The sequence below is a fragment of the Macaca mulatta genome, chromosome 5 (assembly GCF_049350105.2).
Source record: "Macaca mulatta isolate MMU2019108-1 chromosome 5, T2T-MMU8v2.0, whole genome shotgun sequence".
NCBI classification, from domain to species: domain Eukaryota; kingdom Metazoa; phylum Chordata; class Mammalia; order Primates; family Cercopithecidae; genus Macaca; species Macaca mulatta.
Window position 1 is genome coordinate 81,662,972 of NC_133410.1, and position 22,285 is coordinate 81,685,256.

Sequence of the window (22,285 nt, forward strand, 5' to 3'; positions counted from 1 at the left end):
ATCTAGTGTTTTATTCAGTACATTAGTTATAAGCGACAAGCCTATCTTCCTAGATTGAACATAACTCATTAACAGCATTTTCTGATTAAAAGCAATTCAAACCTAAAGTAGCAAATACTTTGCTACATCTAAAACTGTCATACAATGATTGTTAAAATACCTAATTCTATTTAAAATGTATTTCAGTGTTTTTCTTCTTAAAACACATTTTTAAATACATGTTCTGCTTAGAATACTTCTCAAGAAGTACTTTTCCTAATGTAAATTTCAAAAGAAAAAAAGCAAGCTATGAGAAGAATTAACACCAATTGAAGTTGACTAACTATAAAAACTTACCAGCATTTATGATTCATCAAAGAAAATTTTACTGTGTAAATCTGAACTTCAACTTACAGTCTAAATAAAGAAAGACTTTCAGCGATCTCACTATATTGTTAACTTAAGAAATAAATCCTTAGGACCAGAATATGGATATAAAATAAAAAGAAGGGAAAAGGACAAACACTCTAGGCCCCTTAACATCAGACCTGTTAATGCTGCCTTAACCTTCTGCAGGTAGGATGCTAACACGAGAGACCAGAAATGGATGTGTGCACATTCACAAACGCTCCTTCTGTTCCCTCAGCACATTACTAGCATTTTACTCTCTCCTTGAGAATTTCTCCATGCCACATTCTCTAAAACTGATACTTGCATATATTTGAAAAAGAAATATTAGTTTGCATACAACTGACTTTGTCTAAAAAATGCAAAGAATGAATAGGTGAAAGCTTGTGTTCCTTAAAGAAAAATCTAAAGATAATGAAAGACAACAGCAGCAGGAAGAATTACTTTTCCTAGATAATGCACAAGTTATTCAACAGTTGATCATTCAAGTTCAATTCAATACATATTTGGGGACCTATGCAAGGCATCATGCTAGATGCTAAAGTGGATACTAGGTAAGACATGGTCCCAGATCTCAAAAAGGTAATAATCTAATTGGGGAGGATAAATAAAAGTAAACAAGCAGCTATTGTTATGTAACACAAAACTGAGTAACAGAAGGAAGCACTGCTTCAGAGATTCCATGGAAGGAGAGAGTCTGCCAGAGAGGGAGCACAGCAAAGAAAAATTCTAAAACAGCAGCACTGAGGGCAGCTGGAGCCGGGTACAGTGGTGTGCACCTACGGTCTCAGCAACTTAGAGACTGAGGTGGAAGGACCCCTGGAGCCCAGAGTTCGAGTCCAGTCCAAGACCCCACCTCTAAAAAAAAAAAAAAAAAAAAGGGAGAAAAATGTATTGCTGGTTATTGTAACACTGTAAGAAAGGCTGTCTCAGACATAAGGCCATGGCAATAGGTATGGGAAAGAGAGGCTGGGCATGGTAAGAGATGCATTCTCTCCTTGCCACTGACCAGGGAAGAAGAGGATAAGAAATGTCCAGGATTTCAGTGTGGGTTATTAAAATTACTGCAGTTTCATTTACCAAATGAATAAAATTTATTAGTTTTGTTCTCTTCTTTGTTTTGACTATTAAGAAGCTCAGTGCCAAATATTTCTAACACATGGCAAGTGTTTCTGTGTACCTTATAAGTCTATATATAAATTTTCCTTCTCTTGACAGGATTTTATCTATATTTAGCAAGTCACCCCTAATTCTTTTAGAATAAGGCAGAAATTAAATCAACATAAAGGTTGAGACCAAGCCAGAGACAGCTGGCCGAAGTAGCTGGTTCAGGGATATAACCTGCAAGCTGCCAACCCAGCGCATTCTTCTCACCCTTCTTCCACCCTATGAAAGGCCATATCTTACAAGAGATGCTGGAAAATGCCAGACATTCACTGCCTCAGCCTCCCTCACAGCTAGCAGTGGCATGAGATCAGTTCGATCCAATGACACTGAAATGAAACTCTCCAAAGTGAGTTTCTGCAAAAGACTTCTCCGTTAACAGGGAGTTATAAGGAAATATGCACCTTCCCTGCTTTCCAATCCAGGCATGATGTCTGGTGCTACAGCAACCATACAGCAAACATGAGGCAAATGAGCCTGAGGAATAAAAGCTAAAACACTTAGAAGAAGAAAAAGATGCAAAGAGCCTAGATCATTAATGACATTATTAAGCCACTGCACCAGCTTTAGAACCAACTACTTCTAGGCTTCTTGCTACGGAACGATAATAAGCCCTATTATTTATGCCATTAATTTGAGCATTGTATTGGCAAAGGCATCCTAACTGATACAACAAGAGATCATCATGAGGTCAGTTTCTCACAGGTTGATCTTTATACTGCTGAGTTAGCAGGGTTATTACATATTATTAGTTATAATTAGCAGATGATGATGACTGAGATAATAATGTAAACATGTAGCCAGGAAGAAGGTAGTAAGCCAAGAAGAGCTGCTGGGAGCAACTTAACATAAAAACAGAAAACGAGATAATGATAAAGTTTGAAAAAATATGATTAAGTGTCAGTAGGGGTACATAGAGGTTAAGAACAGAGGAAGAAGAGAGTAAATGAATAGAAGTCCACTAAGACAGAGAAAATGAGGCAGGCCTTCTTTTCCGGCAATGTGACAGACAAGATTACCTAAAAATTCTTCTTAATATAAAACAGTAAAAAATTCTAGGTAACGTGTAAGAACCATCTGTTTAAATGAACAGCTAGGTTCACAAGAAAATAAAGGACCTCCCCAAGGGCCAAAAATCAAAAAGGAACCTAAAAACCAGAGCAGAAAGTGTACAGTGATACTGTGTAGGAGCCTAGGGCTTTGGGGAATGGATGGAGGTGGGCTGTATGTGTATAAAAAGCACCTGCTCTTTGGGATATAACAGAACAAAAGAAAAAGAGAAAGCTATGACTAGCTTCATATTTTCTTTAAAAACACCATTTTGAAGACAATTATAGCTCTTGCATGTTTTTCAATCTCATCACTTTACCCTCTGCAAGAAAAAATTCCAGAGTTAAATGCATATTTTTGTACATATTTATATATTACCAAGAGTTTCCTGGATATTTCACCACACGATTATGTAAAATACGACAGATAGATATAAATGATCTCCACAAGAACACCACACACTGCCCAATTTTTCACTCATCATGAAAAGAACCATCAATCAAGTATCCAAGTTCAGTATATTTGTAATCACACCAAAAGGTTTACAAACTTTAGGACTTCTTGGTAATATTTTTATCATCAGAAAAATTACAATATTCTTCTAATGACCATGTTGCCAATAGTTTCATAATACCTTATATTTTACATACAAAAATCTATCATCTCTGCATTAAATCTTAGCCTTCTACATGACAGATTCTGGAGTGCCTTCCCTGTAAACAGTAAAGGGAACTGGTGAAGGATGTGATGTTTAGGGAGTCTACCTACAGAGAGGAAGATTTCTAACATTAAGGAGAGAAGGAATTGCAGCCTGCAGCTAAAAACAAAGCAAGCAAACAAAAAAAAAAGTCTTACGGTTCTCCACTTCTTACAGTTTTCTTCTATTCTCATTTGCTTTCCAAGCTTCTTCGAAAATTGAAGACATCACATATCACCTTTGCTCACCTTCATATTGCCACCCTAAATTCCATTAAGCCACCTCCATCATTCATTTCAAGTGGGTTATTTTTTCAAACACCCCAAGAAATACCAACACACAGTCTACATTATCTTTACGAGGGTTACATGTACCTCCACTGTGTTCTCATATTTATGTAAGGCAATGTTTGAACCCAGTGCTTACATACACTGGATGCCATAATACACCATTCTAAAGGTTGTTTTACATTGTATTGCTTCTTGAATGTTTTCCCACAACCTGTGCGCATGATGGTTCAAGACCAAGCATTTATTCCACGAGTGAGGCCAACAAAATGCAGGGGGAAATTCACTTGGGGATCAAGAACCCAAGCCTGAGAGGGCTGCGCCTGGCTTGGGCTCTCCCTCTCGCAAGGGAGAAGGGCTGGGGAGCCGCTCCGTCTCTGGGAACTCAACCGCCTCCCGAGAGCGCGCAGGGGCTGGCCAGGTAATAAAGCACAAGTTCGCCGAGCAGGGAGGCTCCGAGGGCGCGCTGCAGGCCGGGACTCGTTTCCACAGTTACCCACGTGCACCCAACCCAACCGCGGTCCGGCGCGGCCGCGACTACAAGTCCCAGAATTCCGCGGAACCGCATTTCCCCTTCACACCCGTTGACTGGAGACAAACCCTAAAGGAAACCCCTCAAGCGCCCTCCCAGCACGCCTGGGAGAAGTCGCGCCCCCAGGGCGTGGCGCGCGGCCTAGGGCCCAGCCATCCCTCCAGGGAAGCGGGTTCCATGGTACCAACCCCCACACCTAATAGCCAGAAATTAGACAACTGCGTCACAGACTACCAAACCCACGGACTGCCAGGGACCCAGACATCTCCCCCGCGCCAAGCCCCGGACCTGGCCTTCAGGGCCCGACCCCTCCGGCTCCTGCGGCGGAAAACCCGCAGCCCGCACCCCTGCCCCGCCTCCTAGTCTCGCAGCCAGAGCCCGCGCCAGCGCCGACCTCGCTTCCCGCCGCCCCGGGGGAACCGCGGCCAGTTCCAACCTTGGGGCACTTACCTCGTCCCCTCCACCTCAGCACCGCCCCCTCCTCTCTCCGCACCCAGAAGCTTGGAATCCCCCCTCAAGGGACCCTGCCTCGACGGGGAGAGGAAGCACCTCCCCTAAGCACAGTCTGACACCCCCTTAGCCCGGCTCCGGACCGAATCTGGACATGACAATCCTCCTGGCCAACTCCGCCCCACCTCCTCTTCCTCCCCGACTAGCTCCTCACCCCCACTTTATTTCTCTACCCCTGCCCCCACTCTGCCACCCTAAATCCTCCCCACCTTTTTCTCCTCTTCCTCCCAATCGCCCTACCGTTGTACACTTGCCCCATCCCATTACCTCAATATCTTCCCCTACCACCACTCTCCGCTACCCACCGCCCTTCCAACGCCCCTCCCGCCTCGCCGGACTCCCCAACTACCATTACACCCCAGTCCCTCCCACCACCTCGCTCTCCCGTTACATCAGCCCTCATCCCCTCGCCCGCCCTCCAGCCCCGCTCTGTGGCTGCCCCCATTCCCCCAACCCATTGTTCCCCCCACCCCCGCCAACCAGCCCTTCTTCCAATTGTCCCCGCCCCCGCGCCCCCCTCTCACTCACCCGCCTTTCTCACGGAGCCGCCCGCACCGCTCAGGCCTTTGGAAATCCTTTGGAATCCCCGCTCGCTCGCTCCCTCCCTCTCCTCGCCGGTGCCACCCTCCCGGCCCTGCCCGCTAGAGCCCAACGCCGCCTCCACCTCCATTCACCCCGGACACTCGGGTCTCGGCCCTTCATCGCAAGTCCAGCCCTCCCTTCCCCCAACACTGAAACAGAGCCAGTCCCCCTCAACCTCCGCCCTCCCCGCAGGCCGGCCCCTTCCCCCTACGCCCGCCCCCGCCCCGCGCCGCCCGCCCGCCCGCAGCGTCACCGCCCGCCCCGGCCCCGGGAGGGGAAGGGGTGGCTCCCGGGCAAGGGCTCCCGGCGCGTTTCGGGACCGGAGGCATGGGGCGGGGACTGCGGGAGCCGAGTGGCTAGTGCTGGTAGCCGCCCGGCCCCGGCCCGCTGGCTGGCTCTCAGCTACTCACTGACAGCGGCGGCATCCGAGTGCATTTTCAGGCAGCTCACACCCCGCTCGCCGCCCAGGATTCCGCGCTCGCCTCGCGGTCCCCAGACCAGCTCACTGCACCTCGGCTAGGAGCTGACGACCCGCCGCCAGGCACTCCCAGCCCGCCCATCTCGCCTTCTCCATTGGCTAAACCGCGGCTGAGGGGCCGCCCCGCCGCGTCTCTCATATGACAAAAGGAGTGCCGGTAGCGCTGGTCTGGAGCTGGCAGCGAGGCCCCGCCCCCCACGGGCCAATACGATTGGTCCTGGGGCCTTGTCTTCGTAACGCCCCAGGCGGAGGCCACGATCCGGAGCAGCGGGTTGGGCCCGGCTGCTGTCAGTCACCCCCAGGGGTCCGAGAGCGCGTGTAGGGGCGATGCTGGAAAATTGGTCCACCTTGACCCTGAAACCCCGCCCAGTGGCGGGCGTGATTGGTGGAGCTGCAGACCCACCAAGAAAGATGGGTCGGCGTCTGAAACAAAGCTCGCGAAGTGTTTCCCAAAGAATCGAGCAGGGCAGCGCAGTTGGGGCGGCTCGTACCCGCTGCTGGAAGTAGGGAAGTGCGTCCGTCCCTAGCGCCCGGCGCGACGCGGCCGGGTCTCCCGCCACTTGTCCCACGCCTCCGGGCGGCTCCTTGCAGGAGCCCACTTCGCTCCGAACTTGAACTGGGACTTTCCTTGCCCGCTGTTTCCTACTGCAGGAAACTGGATTAAGAATTGCCGCGTCTTCATTTCCAGCAAACCCTCTAGTGAGCAGCAAATTTCCATTTCTCCTACGAAGATCCATCCCCTCCCCACTTTCGAAATCCACTTCTTTTCCAGAGTCCGCACACTTGTTTCCCAGAGTTCGCACACTTCTTTCCTCTCGTCACAAACGTCTGTTAAAGAGGCTTCGAATGCCACGAGCGTTGTCCGTCACACATATCTGTATGCCCCAGACATCAGACAGAAATACAGGGCCGCGCTCTAAGCTGCGGACTCAGCCTGACACATGGACGAGTCCAGGGGGCAGGCCACCAGCCCGCGAAAGACCCCCCGCGGCACCTAAGAAAACCTGTCACTCACGCGGAGAGGCCGTCCAGAAATTGAAACTGGCTGTTATTTGGCAGAGAGAGACGTTAATTTTGGTGAATTCTTCTGACCCTAAGTCAAGAATTTGCACCATTTCCATGAGTTCTGCCCTGGTTTTTAAATACTTGAAACTAACTTAACACGCTGCGTTATGGCAACAGAATAATATTTCGAGATATTAACGGAGGATTCCCCCCACCCCAACCCACCCCTACCCTACCCTGCCTCCATCCCCATCCCCACCACCAACTCCAACAACAACATACCTACAAGGCATCCCCATATCCCAAGGCCCTGCCCCATCTGGGAGCCTCAAAGAGTGGTGACACCACAAATCACAGGTAACAGAACGCATGGTCTTTTTGGTTTTAGATTTCTACAGCCAAGGCTTTTGGGTTTCGAGGCTCTGAAATGTAGATTTTAAATCAGGACACAGATGTTATGCTATTTGGAAGGGGCTCAGACAAACCAGTTTCTGTGTCCCACAGCACTCCCATGCTAAAACGCTCCCTCCATCTTAATCTCTAATTTCTCTTTAATAAATTACATCCTTATAATTTTATTTATATCATATTTTTATCATTCAAACATTTATGAATCACTTTATGGAATCTCAGAACTGTACCTGAAGTTATTTATTATTTACTTCAGGTTCCTTCTCAAGACAAGAATCTCTCATAGAACATCCTTATTGATCACCTTTATCACGACAGTGCCTCAGCGGGGCCCCACAGTGATGGATAGGTACCTCTGAACTCTTGAGATAGCAGATTGCTCGTTGGGCAGATCTAGCAGTAAGAATGTCCGCCCTTACTCTGAGCAGGGACGCTGCTTCTGCATTCTTTCTTCTATTTATGTTTCAGCTTAATCTACATCTAGGAAATAGTAAATTATATGTCTTCTTATACAAGTTTCAAATCTTTTGTATGTGTAATATTTATGTTTTTTTTTTTTTTTACCGTTTACATTGTACTTCAAAGGCTGAGACACATGTTATTTTGCACAGAAAAGGGCTTCCTTCGTGACACCTCTAATTACAAGCCCACAATTGATTATAGCTAGCCATTTGCTGTATTAATTTATTTGCAGCATACTTTATAATAATGTGTATAAGAGTTAAGCTAGATGAAGGATGGGTTGGCTGCTTTGCCCCAGCTCCCAACACTGGCCTGGCATGTACATGGTGTCCATAAAAATTTATGGAATGTACAACCTGTTATTTCTCAACATTGCTTTCAGTTGAGTCAGTATGATTATTTTCAAGTAAAAACCAGACTTAGAGGTAATTTACCCAGATCTTTATAATGAGTCAGCTACAGCCTAACGATTAACAGGCAAAGCTCATTCCTAGTCGGCTGAGCCTCACTGCCCCCACGTTTTATGAAGTATAGTAAAATGACTACATAATGCTCTGCAAATATTAGCTGGTCATTTAAATAATCCATAACATATAAACCTTTGAGATCAGGAAACTTGTTATAGTTATTTTTTTATTTGCCTAGCACCTAGTACAATGCTTTCAAATATTGTAGTAGGCACTGGTTAACCATACCCCTTAAAATGAATGTTTACTATACATGAAATTTTAGATCTGGAAAAGAACCTTGGTGATTATCAAATCCAATGTCCTCGTTTTAAAAATATGAGACTTGAGGTCCAAAGGAGTTAAATGTCTAATCTGAGTCATTCGGCTAGTTGATAACAAAACAGTGCTTAAATTCAGGTTTCCCAACTCTTAGTCTGGGTCTATCCTCTGTACCACACTGTCTAATATCAAAGCTTCAAATTCCAAAGATAGGTAAACTACTCTCCCTCCCCATCTGAAAGTTACTATGCCAATCTAATACAAGTCTGCTTCATGGTGGAAATGTTGCCTTCTTTTTTATGAATTTCATTCAGGATTTTTTCAGTATATAATTCAATACTTTACTTTTTTTTTCTCATTGGTAGTATCCCCAAAGAACATGATCCCCAAGATTTAAAAAGAATAAGAAAGAACACAGTACAGGGAGGAATTAATTTGGCCTTAGATTACAGTGAGAGAGTTGGCGGAACTCCTTTAGTAATAAAAAGTCAGGCTAGGTGGGTTTCTAGGATTTGGAAATGAAAATAAATCCCCTCAAAAAGGAGAATTTATCCATAAAGGGCAGGATAGTTTTCTTTCTCCAAATATGACCAACTGAATTTGCTGTCCCAAGTGACAACAGATTCTTTCTTAATGCTTCCTATGTGACAGGCACTACTCTGATAGTACTGTACTGGTAAACCAATCTACTTAATCTCACAACAACCCAGTGGAGTACTAATAACTAATAGTATCCCCAATCTACAGGTAAGTTAACTGAAGCTTCAAGAGCTTTGATAACTTGCTACCCAGCTAATAAGTGAACGTGCCCCTAAGTAGCCAGACTCCCTGTTTTTAATATTCCTGTGCTGTGCATTTCTTGCTTGCTTGCTTGCTTGCTTGCTTTCTTTCTTGTTGGTTTTCTTTCTTTCCTTCCTTCTTTCCTTCCTTTTTTCCTTCCTTCCTTCCTTCTTTCTTTCCTTCCCTCCTTCCCTCCCTCCCTTCCTTCCTTCCTTCTCTCCTTCCTTCCCTCCTTCCTTCTTTCCTTCCTTCCTTCCTTCTTTCCTTCTCTCCTTCCTTCCTTCCTTTTCTCTCTCTCTCTCTTTCGAGATGGAGTCTCACTCTGTCACCCAGGCTGGAGTGCAGTGGTGGGATCTCCATTCACTGCAGCCTCTGCCTCCTGGGTTCAAGTGATTCTCCTGCCTCAGCCTCCCAAGTAGCTGGGATTACAGGTACATGCCACCACACCCGACTATTTTTGTGTTTCCAGTAGAGACGGGGTTTTGCCATGTTGGCCAGACTGGTCTCGAACTCCTGACCTCAGGTGATCTGCCTGCCTCAGCTCCCAAAGTGCTGAGATTACAGGCATGAGCCACCACGTCTGGCCAGTTCCTTCTCTTTTTAATCAGGTTAATATATGCCCCTATACACCTCAGAGATTATTTATAAGAATACAATAATATGGATGTTAACATGCTCTCAAAAGATAGTGAAACCAGGCTGGGCATGGTGGCTCATGCCTGAAATCCCAGCACTTTAGGAGGCCGAGGTGGGCAGATCGCTTGCACCCAAGAGTTTGATACCAACCTGGGCCAACACAGGGAGACCCTATCTCTACAAAAAAATGCAAATTTATCTGGGTGTGGTGGCAGCTGCCTGTAATCCTAGCCACTCAGGCAGCTGAGGTGGGAGGATCCCTTGAGCCCTACGGGTGGAGGCTGCAGTGAGCTGAGATCACACCACTGCACTCCAGCCTGGGTGACAGAATGAGACCCTGCCTCAAATAGATAAATAATAAATAAATAAATAAATAAATAAATAAAGTGAAACTAGGCCTCTTTCTAGGGATGAACATCAAGCCACTCAGACTCCTTTTATAGATGTATATAATGAAAAGTATGGGTCAGAAGGATTACTTCCAGGTTACTAAATTCTTACCTATTTTACCCTTTGGCCTTATTCCCACAGCAAATGAGATTATTTATTCAGCGTGTTTAATGAAGCTCTGCTGAATGTTATAAATTCTCAACTTTGACATATCACTGAGAACCCAGGCTGGAGTGCAGTGGCATGATCTCGGCTCACTGTAATCTCCATCTCCTGGGTTCAAGTGATTCTCGTGGCTCATCCTGTAGCTGGGACTACATGCGTGTGCCACCATGCCCGGCTAATTTTATATTTTTAGTAGAGACAGGGTTTCACCATGTATGTCAGGCTGGTCTCTAACTCCTGACTTCGAGTGATCTGCCTGCCTTAAGCCTCTCAAAGTGCTAGGATTGCAGGTATGAGCAATAGCACCTAGCCTTATACTTTTAAATTTTCTAAAAAATTCTGATTTCTTTCTTTAGAAAGAAGCCATCTTAGAAATCTCTCAGAAAAGCTAAGAATTTTCCAATTATACTTAGATGTGACATCTGTGTTTCAATTTTAATTTCATTTAGCAATTTTTTTTTTGCCTCTCCTGGATATGGAGAAAATATCCTTTATTTGTAAATTATTTCTAACTTCTAAGATTTCTAAACACATCACTATCAGGGTAGCATTAGTAAGTCTTTTTGCTAACATTTTATTCCAGTACAGCCATAGAATTCTTAAACTGACTTTTTTTCCTTTTTACTCAGGACCTTTTATTTTATGGAAATCACACCTGCCTAGGGAATTAACAAAGTATTTGAATAAAAATATATTCATTTATTACCACATGTTCTTCTCTGAATTGAGTATTTTCACCTTATTCTGCATTGAGCTAATCAAGTCCTAATGATGCTGCATTAAATTTGATCTCAGAAGGTGCAATTTTCCAATTGAGTCTAAACAATGCATGACCTTTATGGTGTTTTCCATAAATATAGCATTGCTTCAATTACTCCAGTTAGCAGGGGCTGGACGAAAGAATAATCATTTTATTTGGATAATGGCATCTGTGTATGGTCGGGCTCTTCATTTCTCCTTGCCTTCTCTAGCCTGCTACCATGAATACAGTGTCTTTCTAAGATCCCTCTCAGGGCAGTACAGGAGACCCCATCCATCTCTGGTTGTTGGTGGCTGCATGGCAGCTGAGCATCTCATTATGGCAAAGTGAAGCATTCTGGGAAGTGGATGGGGAAGGCAGACAGCAATAGGAAATGGGGTAGGGAAGGGAGGATGGGAGCTGTGGAAAATATGTGCTCACTTCCTTGGTGATGATAATGTGTTATGGAAGTAAGAACTTCCTGTCCTAGGGGGGAAGAACATGCAGTACATCAAAAACCCATGAGTAAGCAGATTCCAGACCCTACAACCAAGTTACAGCCACCTCAGCCACCCCATTCTGCCCAACACTCAGATCTGAACCCCAACTGAATCTACCACAGGAGCTATGCTGGTGGGAGAAATGCAACGAATCAAAGCATTGAAGAAAAATCTATGGTTCCAAAATTGAAAAAGAAATAAATTTGGAGACACACACATATGTTCATTTGCAGGCATGCACACAAACACATGCAAATCACTAGCTTACTCCACTGAAAAATATTTATTTCCAACTAACCCGAATGCTTACATTTTACTTTGTTATACTGCCTCAGCCAAGACAGGTTAAAGCAAATGGCCCTTAACATTTTAGGGGTCACAGACCCCTTTTAATAATCATTCACAATGATGATTATCAGAGGCCTGCAACCCTCTCATGCCTACCCCACCGGCTCCTGAGTTAAGAATTCCTAGATTAAACATTTGAGTTAACAAGTGTTTCATTTTTAAAAGCCAGGGGCTTTGGGGAACAATCCATGGCTATCAGTAATTTTGTTAGTGAGAGATTAGTTCCACTTTGTTAGCTTTCCTTCCGAGTCTGGTTGACATCCGAGCCTGCACTCAAATGATGGGAATTCTGTTAGGGGGCTGGTGGGTGAAGTGAACAGTTTCAGGCTGTAGAGCAGTGGGAGGAGGAAGGCTTGGCTTTGGGGGCCAGCATTTTAAGGCAGTGGGAAGGTACTGGACATGAAGCAAGAGAGGAGAAGAGCTCTTGGAGACCAAATGCCAAGAATAGATTTCATCTCTTTCCAAATTTTACCCACTTCCAGTTCGAAACAGGGGTCTAGTCAAAACTGCTTCTTGTGCAGCCACCCACACCCGGACTTGGGTACCCCCACCCACGGTCTCCCTTTGCCATCTCTCTCATCTCATCATGGCATCCCCTCACCCTCAACCTGAGACCTCAAGCAGCTCCTCAAGCCCCAGAAATGCCCCAGACCTCCCAGCTGCCCTGTCCCCATCCCACAGGCTAATCTTAGCCTACAAGTCCAGCCTTGGGCCCCCACAACAACTTATCTCTTATTCTTTACTCTTCCATCTCACAAGCACTTTTTCTGACTTCAAAGCACCATCACCACAACCTCAGTGGTTCCTGAACCTCCATTCACATTTTATAACTTTAGCTTTGAGAAACATTTCAAATCCACAGATAACAGATTGGGGAATAGAAATATTGGCAAACATTTTATGTACCACTCACTTTGTACCAGGGTACTGTTTCAAGTACTTTTGTTAAGTCATTAATCCTCCCAACAATCCCAAGAGGTAGATATTTTTGTAAAACTCACTTTATAGGTGAAAACACTGAAGCACAGAGAGGTAAAGTAACTTTCTCAAAGACACACAGCTAGTAAGTGGTGGAAGTCAGAGAATGAAATCCTAGCAGACCAGCTTCAGATCGGTATTTTTACTCACTGTGCTATGTTGCCTCTTTGATAACATTTTACAGAAGGCTGCTTGGCCACCCGCTACCCGCATCCCCAACACAGACTCCAAATTCTTTAATGTGAAAGCTGTGCTTGTTTTTCTAGCATCAGTAGATACCTAGCATAGTCTTTGGAGTCCACGGCAAATCTCCTATGTTCTCTCTGCCCCCCATTAGGGGCAACATGAAACACAGTTTCCCCAGTATCAGGGTATGGGCCTTTATTCTCTTCCTTGATAAGCAGATTAGAGGATCTGGAAACAGGACCACAAGTTGGTATATGTAAAAGTAGGTCCCTAAGTAGAAGAGTGTAGTTGCAGGCAACGCGACTTTAAAGGATTGCCATTGTGCGTGGATCAGAAGTGCGTCGTTTGCTCCCATTCTCCCACATCCTCTTTGGGAGCCTCTGCTTCCCTTTCCAGATTCCTGTACCAGGTGCCCAGGGCCTCTGACCATGGCTCCTGGTGGGTGGCCCTCCTGGACAGACTGCTCCCATTTTCGGGACAAGGCCCATTCTCAGCAAGTAAAGGCAAACCTCACTCTTTGTTCCCTAATCTTATGAATAGGCTGAAGATTAAAAAGAGCTTGAGCAACATCCTTGAAGAAAGCCACAGAGAAGAAGCCTGAAGACTCAGAAGGAGAATAGACGAGTGCCAAAATTATTCTATTTTAATGATCTAGGGAAGGGTATAGGGCCAGTTGGGTGTGTAAGAGCCTCATGTCCTTTTAGCATCATGAAATGGAGATGCTTCTTTCTTCCCTGACTCCCTGAAGCGCTCTCAGTTTGTGCTACTGGAGCACAAACTACCACCCTCCAAAACCCCCAGCACACATACAAAGTATAGACCCCAACAGAAACAGCCTAATTCAGATACCCTAGAGACGTTTGCATTTAGGACCTATTTTGATTAACTTGCCCTTATCAAAACTTGCTTTTCCAGTGTCTCATTCCCTCAGATCCTTGTGGATGATTGGCTTGCTGTTCTTGGTTAGGGGAAAAATATAGACAAGTTAAGGTATTATCCCGTACAAACAGATTTACAGCAAAGATAGAAAAAAGAAAAAGAAAAGAAGAGAGAGAGAGAGAGAGAGAGTGAGTGAGAGGGAGAGAGAGAGAGACTTCTAACAAACAAATGGCTTAACACCAAAACCTAATATACTTCCCCAAGCCAGGCTCCCACTCTCAAAATCTCCCCTCCTTCCGCTCTCGGTATACAAATCCTCCTACACCTTGATGCCACAGCTTAAAGCTCACCTCCATTAAGCCTTCCTTCACTGAGGCTCCCCACAGTCATGTCTTTTTCCACTTACTGCCTCCAGCACTAGAACAGAATTTTGCTGGAGAACCAGAACTGGAACAAAAGGGAATGGAATCTTGGGGCTAGATAATCTCAGAGGTCAGCTCAGCACATTCTCTCCTTTCACAGGTGAGGAAAGGAAGACACAGAAGTGGCCAGCCTGTGGACATAAGTGGGCTGTTTGGGGGACATCTGGAGTTGTTTCTGTTTAGCCCTCCCATCTTTGGCTGAGAAGGACTCCTTTGTCTATTGGGAAACTGTTTACTCCACCATTTATGCAACTAAGTTTTATTAGGGGTTGCCAGTCAGGGAGACTCCCACTCCCAGAGAGCATGTGATCTCAGCTGGACCAATAAATATCCTTTCCTGGAATTCTAAAAATTAGAATTAAGGAGAAGCAGCCTTCTGTGGCTGTGAGCTCATAGCTACCAACAACCATGGCTCCCACCTCATAGAAAAAGCTAGTCTAAGAGAAATAGTCAGAAACACTCATTTCCTTACATACTCATTTCATTCATGAAACAACTATTATTTATCCAGGGCCTTCAATATGTCAGACACTGTCCTGGGCTCTAGACATTGTACATTGTGCGAGAATGTACCCAGTTGCTGCCTTCATGGGGCTTGCCTTAAATAATCATGTAAGCAAAGTAAAACTACCATTTTAACAAGTAGTGAGATGAAAAAGTGCACAGTTTTTTTTGAGAGATGTGGAATCTGGCTCAGTTGCTATATACAGTTGTGCAATTTGTGCACTGCATAAAACAGCATGAGCAAAGGGGCCAAGCAGGCTGAAATGTCACTTATACTCTGCTCATCAAGCCAAGAATCCTGGTGAGAAGCTGTGTTTGCTTAGAAAAAGGGGCACTCTGTTTTTCACATACTGGCACTGTCTAGCCAAAGGGATCACCTTTTTCTAATTTGCCCAAACACTTGAGTGGAACAGCCAGGAATCTGGGTGTGATCCAGTCAGGGAGTTGAGTGGTAGGAGGGGGAGGCTTCACTGAGGAGGTGACTGGAATCACATGAACGACGAGCAAAAGATAAACTAAATTGGAGGAAAGAGCTTTCCAGACACAGAGAACAGCCCACGCAATGGCCTTGTCTTGATGATGACTTTCTAGCCTCTGGTTTCAATCACTCCCAAGGCCTGGCCAATTCTCTGTCCTTCCAGTGCATTGGTCTCACGGCAATCCTTCCCCCTCTATAGTTCAAGTTAGGTTTCTGTCCCTTGAAACCAGGAAAGTCACAGCTCATAGAGCAAAGCTTGTCCAACTGTCCTTCCTCCAAAGTCCAGGGAGCCTCCATTATCTCTACCAGACCTCATCCTTCCATGATAGAAACTTCTACTCTGTATGACTCCCTCTCCTTTAGAGCAAGAACTCTATCGTTAATGATTTAGCACTGTCTCTAGCAGATAATTGAAACTCAGTAAATATTTCGCAAATCAAGATTTGACAAATTCTTTGCCAGTAGTCATTTCATCCACCATGGCCGGATGATGTGGTGAAATATTGAGGGATAGATTGGCTTTTCTGTACTTCTCTCATCACCCTCCAAGTTCATCCACAGGTTTCTACTGGTAGTATTTCTATATGCAGTCTCGGGCTTATACTTACGTTAGTAGATGACTCCGATTTGAGTCTGATGACTCTAGAATTTGTCTATGGATAGCTAGAGGGGTTGATTTCATGAGGAAAAGAGTCTGCAGCTTTTGTTCTGTCTCAGTATGTTGAGTGCCAGTGGGGCCCCTTTAGGTTAAGATGCTTTTCAGATCTGAAAGTCTATTGCTGAATGTTAAAGATGACTTTCACTCTGTGCTTAATATCCACTAGGGCCTTGTCTAGAGGTGTCAGGCAACTCGAAATCCTCTGTGGTTTTGTCATCCGGCAACAGTCTGCGTTCCCATTGGTCTTTGTATTATTCTCATACTAAAGGTAATCACTCTTTGCGGCATATCCTTCCCCTGCAACTCCAGGGCCTGAAGAATTTCAGCTTCTTACTGCATCTCGTGCTGTTGCTGCTGCTGCCGCCACCATTGCTATTAGTTTTGTTAAAGAAGCTGGTGTTTGAGGCTTTTTGTTTAAAAGGCTGGTATTTGAGGCTGATATTTGAGCTGGTATTTGAGACTCATGTCCCTTTTTAATAAGCCAGACTCTATTGACTGAGACCCAGGCTGGCCTACAGAGGCTGCTGAATAAACCAATATTTGGGTATACGAATCATAGAATTAGGTTGCTATTCTTCCCAGCATCTTGGGATCCAAGGGTTTCGAGAGTATCTGTCATTCTTTTCACAATTCATCCCATAAGGTGATAAACATGAAGACAATGCATCCATCGGATTCTATTCACACTTTCTCCCCCAAAACTATAGAACCAGCAAATCTATTGAAGCCAGGTGGTGGGGGTTGCAAAAAGATGCTACACCTAGATTTTGCAATCAAATAGCCAAGGTTTGAACTTGGCTCTTCCACCCAACAGAGGACATTGTTATACCGCCTTTCTAGGCAAGATTTTTCTCTCTCTAAAATGGCCGAATAGCGCCACCTGCCTCACAGTCCTGTTATGGGGACTCAAGCAGACAATTCATAATGCGAAAGACAGAATAATGGCAAAAGAGACTTTGTAGATGTAATTAAGGACCCTGAGATGGGGAGATTATCCTGGATTCTCACTATGGGCCTCATGTAATCACAAGTGTCCTTAGAAGTGAAGGAGGGAATCAGAGAAGAAGATGTGATAGAGTCAGAGTAAGGCGATCTCTGGAAGGAGCCAGGAGCCAAAAGCTAATGAACGTGGTGACCTCTAGAAACTGAACAGGGCAAGGAAACAGATTTACCCTAGAGCCTCCAGAAGGAACACAGCCCTGACAACACCTGGATTTAATCCCATGAGAGCCATTTTGAAGTTCTGATTCGAGAACTGTAAGACAATAAATATGTGCCGTTTTGAGCCAGTAAAATTTGTGGTAATTTGTTATAGCAGTCATAAGAAATTAATACGGCATGTAAAACACTTATTCAGGTACCTCATAAAATTTCATAAGTTGCTGTGGCTTTCACTATTATTTTTGTTTCCTTTAGTCGGATTACTTTTGTGGTAAATGATAAGAGTTCAACCTTTATAGCTTAGGCAAAAAAAAAAAAAAAAAAAAAGGAGTAATCAAGACAAGGCAAAGTAGGTATACTAATAGAAGAAAATGTATTTATTGAGCACTGGCCCTGACACTGAGAAAGGGGCCTCAGTGGCTTGCCTGGGACCATGTAATAAAAAAGCAGATACTCTTGCCCAGGACTTTGCACCTTTACAACGTGTTGCAAAGGTACAAGAGTGTATTAGAGATAGTCACTTGATTCCAGCAAAGTTAAGGGTCTAACAGAAAAGCAGAGAATTCAGAGGTAGCAGAGTCCAGCATTGTGCAGGAAGTGTCTGGAGCACTGGCCTGGTGTCAGTGGCAGCATCCTAAGTGGCCCATCTCTGTGGCAAGACTTAAATTATGCTCTAAACTGCTCGGTTCTTGCATAAGCTAGGGTTTTCAAACTTTCCATACATTCTATGAACTCCCCAGTGCTTTCCCACTAAATAAATCATCTGTATAAGTTAACCAGAGTCACTTTTGTTGTGTGCAATCAAGAATCTTGCCAAGTTCCACGGACATAATCTAGCCTCAGGGTCAACTTGATCCAGGAACTAGAACTCAATGGGACTCCTCTCATTGTCTTGTTTCCACTTCTATGTATGTTTTGACTTGTTTTGGTTGTGATGGTGGTTTTGAGTATTTTGTGTGTGTGTGTGGTTTCACACACTTCTCATTTTGGTAAGGATATATTATCTTGCAGTTTAGGGTCACTCTTTAAAATGTGTGATCTCAGGATCTTGATTGGCAGGGCTTAAATCATGTGCTTATATCTAAGCCTATGGCACAGCAGGCGATGGAATAGAATAGGCCAGGACTGAATCATGTAACTTATTCTGGGGCCATTGGATACTAGGATTGGGAGCCCCAAAGGAACAACATAAAGTTAGTAAAGAAAGGGCAGTACTCAAAAGAAGGCAAGAGGCTGTTTCCAGAAGAATCGAGGAAAGAAATGCTAAGCAGGAAATTTTTTTAAAGATGTCTACTTTTTAATTGTTATTTTATGACAATGCGTTCATTTGTTCTAACAATACTTGTTGAGCACTTGCTATGTACCATGCACTGTGCTAGACTCTAGGGATACAGCAATTAGCAAAACAGATAAAAAGTTGTGTATAGAAATTCAAGGAACACTGAAAAGTCAAAACAATATTGAAAAATAACAACAAAGTTGGAAGCTCACACTTTCAGATTTTAAAACTTACTACAAGTCTACAGTAATCTAGATGATGTGTTGCTAGCATAACGATAGACATGTAGATCAATAAGATAAGATTCAGAGCACAGAAATAAAAATGTAAGCATTTATAGTTAATTGATTTTTGACAAGGCTGCCAAAGCAATTCATCAGAGAAAGAATAGTCTTTTCAATAAATAGTGCTGGACAACTGGATATCCACAGGCAAAAGGATAAATTTGCCCTGCTACCTCACACCGTATACAAAACATAACTCAAAATGGATCATTGACTTCGGTGTAAGAGCTAAAACTGTAAATAAAGGCTGATAAGAAAAAGGCATACATTTTTTGTGAACTTGAAATAGGTAATGGTTTCCTAGATTTAATACCAAAAGCCCAAGTGACAAAAAATATACAAATAAACTGAACTTCATCAAAATTAAAAACTTTTGTGCTTCTAAGGACACCATGAGGAAAGTAAAAAGGCCATGCACAGAATGAGAAAAAAGATTTGCAAATAATATATCTTACAAGGTATTAGTATTATGAATATATAAAGAACTCTCACATCTCAACTTTAAAAGGACAACTAACTCAATTTCGAAATGGGCAAAGGACCTGAATAAACACTTCTCCAAAGAATATACACAAATGTCCAATAAGCACGTGAAAAGTTTCCCAGTATCTTATTAGGAAAGTGCAATTCAAAACCTCAGTGGGATACCCTTTCATACTTAACTAGGATGACTCTAATCAAAAGACAAATGATAAGAAGTCTTGGCAAAAGTGTTACAGACCAACACATCTTGGAGAAATTGGAACCCTTATACACTGCTAGTGAAAATGTAAAATGATAAAGCAGCTTTGGAAAACATTTTTTCAAAAGATGGAAAAAGACGAGGGCATTATATGACAAAGAGTTCAATTCAACAGGAAGATAAAACTATACAAAATATATATTCACCCAACTCAGGAGTACTGAGATTCATAAAGCAAGTTCTTAGAGACCTACAAAGAGACTTAGACTCACACACAACAGTAGTAGAAGACTTCAGCGTCCCACAGACAATATTAGACAGCTCATCAGTACAGAAAATTAACAAAGATATTCAGGACCTGAACTCAGCACTGGATCAAATGGACCTGAAAGACGTCGGCAGAACTCTCCACCCAAAAGCAACGGAATATGCATTCTTCTCTCAGCCACGTGGCACATACTCTAAAATTAATCACATAATTGGATACAAAACATTTCTCAGCAAATGAAAAATAACTGAAATCATAGCAACTACTCTTTCAGACCACAGTGCAATCAAATTAGAAATCAAGACTAAGAAATTCACTCAAAACCATACAATTACATGGAAACTGAATAACCTGCTCCTGAATAACTTTTGGGTAAATAATGGAATTAAGACAGAAATCAAGAAATTCTTTGAAACTATGAGAACAAAGCTACAACATACCAGAATCTCTGGGACACAGGTAAGGCAGTGTTACAAGGGAAATTTATAGCACTAAATGCCCACATCAAAAAGCTTAAAAGATCTCAAGTTAAAAACCTAACATCACAACTGAAAGAACTAGAGAGCCAAGAGCAAACAAATTCCAAAGCTAGCAAAAGAAAAAAAGATGAACCAAAATCAGAGCTGAACTGAAGGAGACTGAGAAACGGAAAACCATTCAAAAGATCAATGAATCCAGGAGCTGGTTTTTTGAAAGAAATTAATTAACTGGACCACTAGCTAGACTAATAACGAAGAAAAGAGAGAAGATTCGAATAAACACAATCAGAAACAACAAGGGGGATATTACCACTGACCCCACAGAAATACAAACAACCATTAGAGAATATTATGAACACCTCTGTGCACATAAACTAGAAAAGTCCAGAAGAAATGAATAAGTTCGTGGGCACATAGACCCTCCCAAGACTGAACCAGGAAGAAATTGAATCCCTGGACAGACCAGTAATGAGCTCTGAAATTGAGTCAGTAATAAATAGTCAACCAACCAAAAAAAAGCCCAGAACCAGACAGATTCACAGCTGAATTCTACCATATTTACAAAGAAGAGCTGGTATCATTCTTTCTAAACCTATTCCAAAAAACTGAGAAGGGAAAGCTCTTCCCCAACCCATTCTATGAGGCCAGCATCATCCTGATACCAAAACCTGGCTGAAACACAACAAAAAAGAAAACTTCCAACCAACATTCTTGATGAAGATTGATGCAAAAATCCTCAACAAAATACTGGCAGGCTGAATCCAGCAGCGCATCATAAAGCTTATCCACCACGATCAAGTAGGCTTCATCTCTAGGATACAAGACTGGTTCAATATACATCAATCAGTAAATGTGATTCATCACATAAAGAGAACTAAAGACAAAAACCATATGATTATCTCAATAGGTGCAGAAAAGGTTTCAATAAAATTCAACACCTTTCAGCTTAAAAACTCTCAACTAGGTATTGAAGGAACATACCTCAAAATAATAAGAGCCATCTATGACAAACCCACAGCATACATCATACTGAATGGACAAAAGCTGGAAATATTCCTCTTGAAACCCAGAACAAGTTGTGGATGCCCTCTCTCACCACTCCTATTCAGCACAGTATTAGAAGTCCTGGCCAGGGAAATCAGGCAAGAGAAAGAAATAAATGGCATCCAAATAGAAACAGAGGAAGTCAGACTATCCCTATTTGCAGATGACATAACTCTATATATAGAAAACCCCATGGTCTCAGCCCAAAAGCTCCTTAAGCTGATAAAGAACTTCAGGAAAGTCCCAGCTTACAAAATTATTGTGCAAATGCCTCAAACATTACTATACATCAACAACAGTCAAGCTGAGAGCCAAACATGAAATGCAATCCCATTCGCAACTGCCACACAAAAGTAAAATACCTAGGAATACAGCTAACCAGAGAGGTGAAAGATCTGTACAATAAGAATTACAAAATACTGCTCAAAGAAATCAGAGATGACATAAACAAATGTAAAAACATTCCATGCTCATGAACAGGAAGAGTCAATGTCACTAAAATGACTATACTACCCAAAGCATTTATAGATTCAATACTATTCCTATTAAATTGCCATTGACATTCTTCACAGAACTAGAAAAAAACTATAATATTTTTAAGTTCATGTGGAACCAAAAAAAGAGACTGAGTAGCCAAGGAAATTCTATGCAAAAAGAACAAAGCTGGAAGTATTACACTACCTGACTTCAAATTATGCTACAGGCCTACAGTAGCCAAAATATTATGGTAGTGGTACAAAAACAGGCACATAGACCAAGGAAACAGAATAGAGAACACAGAAATAAGGTTGCATACCTACAACTATCTGATCTTCAACAAAAATAAGCAATGAGGAGAGGATTCTCTATTCAATATATGGTGCTGGGGTAACTAGCTAGCCATACGCAGAAAGATTGAAACTTGACCCCTTCCTTACACCATATACAAAAATTAACAGAAGATGGATTGAAGACTTAAATGTAAAACCCAAGCTGTAAAAACTTTGGAACATAACCTCGGCAATACTATTCTGAACCTAGGAATGGGAAAAGATTTCTTGACAAAGACATGAAAAGCAATTGCAACAAAAGCAAATATTGACAAGTAGGATCTAATTAAACTAAATAGCTTCTGCACAGCAAAGGCAATGAT

At 43.1% G+C, this 22,285-nt stretch overlaps 1 protein-coding gene across 5 annotated transcripts in view; it reads right to left on the reverse strand.

The window, feature by feature from the left end:
- The window catches only part of DCUN1D4 (defective in cullin neddylation 1 domain containing 4), a 73,429-nt gene extending 67,695 nt beyond the window's left edge, over positions 1-5,734 (reverse strand). For 2 of the 5 annotated variants that reach the window (XM_028848593.2, XM_028848592.2), the window contains exon 1: positions 5,620-5,734. In XM_028848593.2, the coding sequence (XP_028704426.1) occupies positions 5,620-5,644 (25 nt within the window). In that variant the 5' untranslated portion in view covers positions 5,645-5,734. Of the gene's footprint in view, positions 1-3,456; positions 5,014-5,155; positions 5,456-5,619 lie in introns of those variants that run through there. The other 3 variants (XM_028848590.2, XM_028848591.2, XM_015138716.3) reach the window with 3 other exon arrangements.
- Between the last annotated feature and the right edge of the window lie 16,551 nt (positions 5,735-22,285).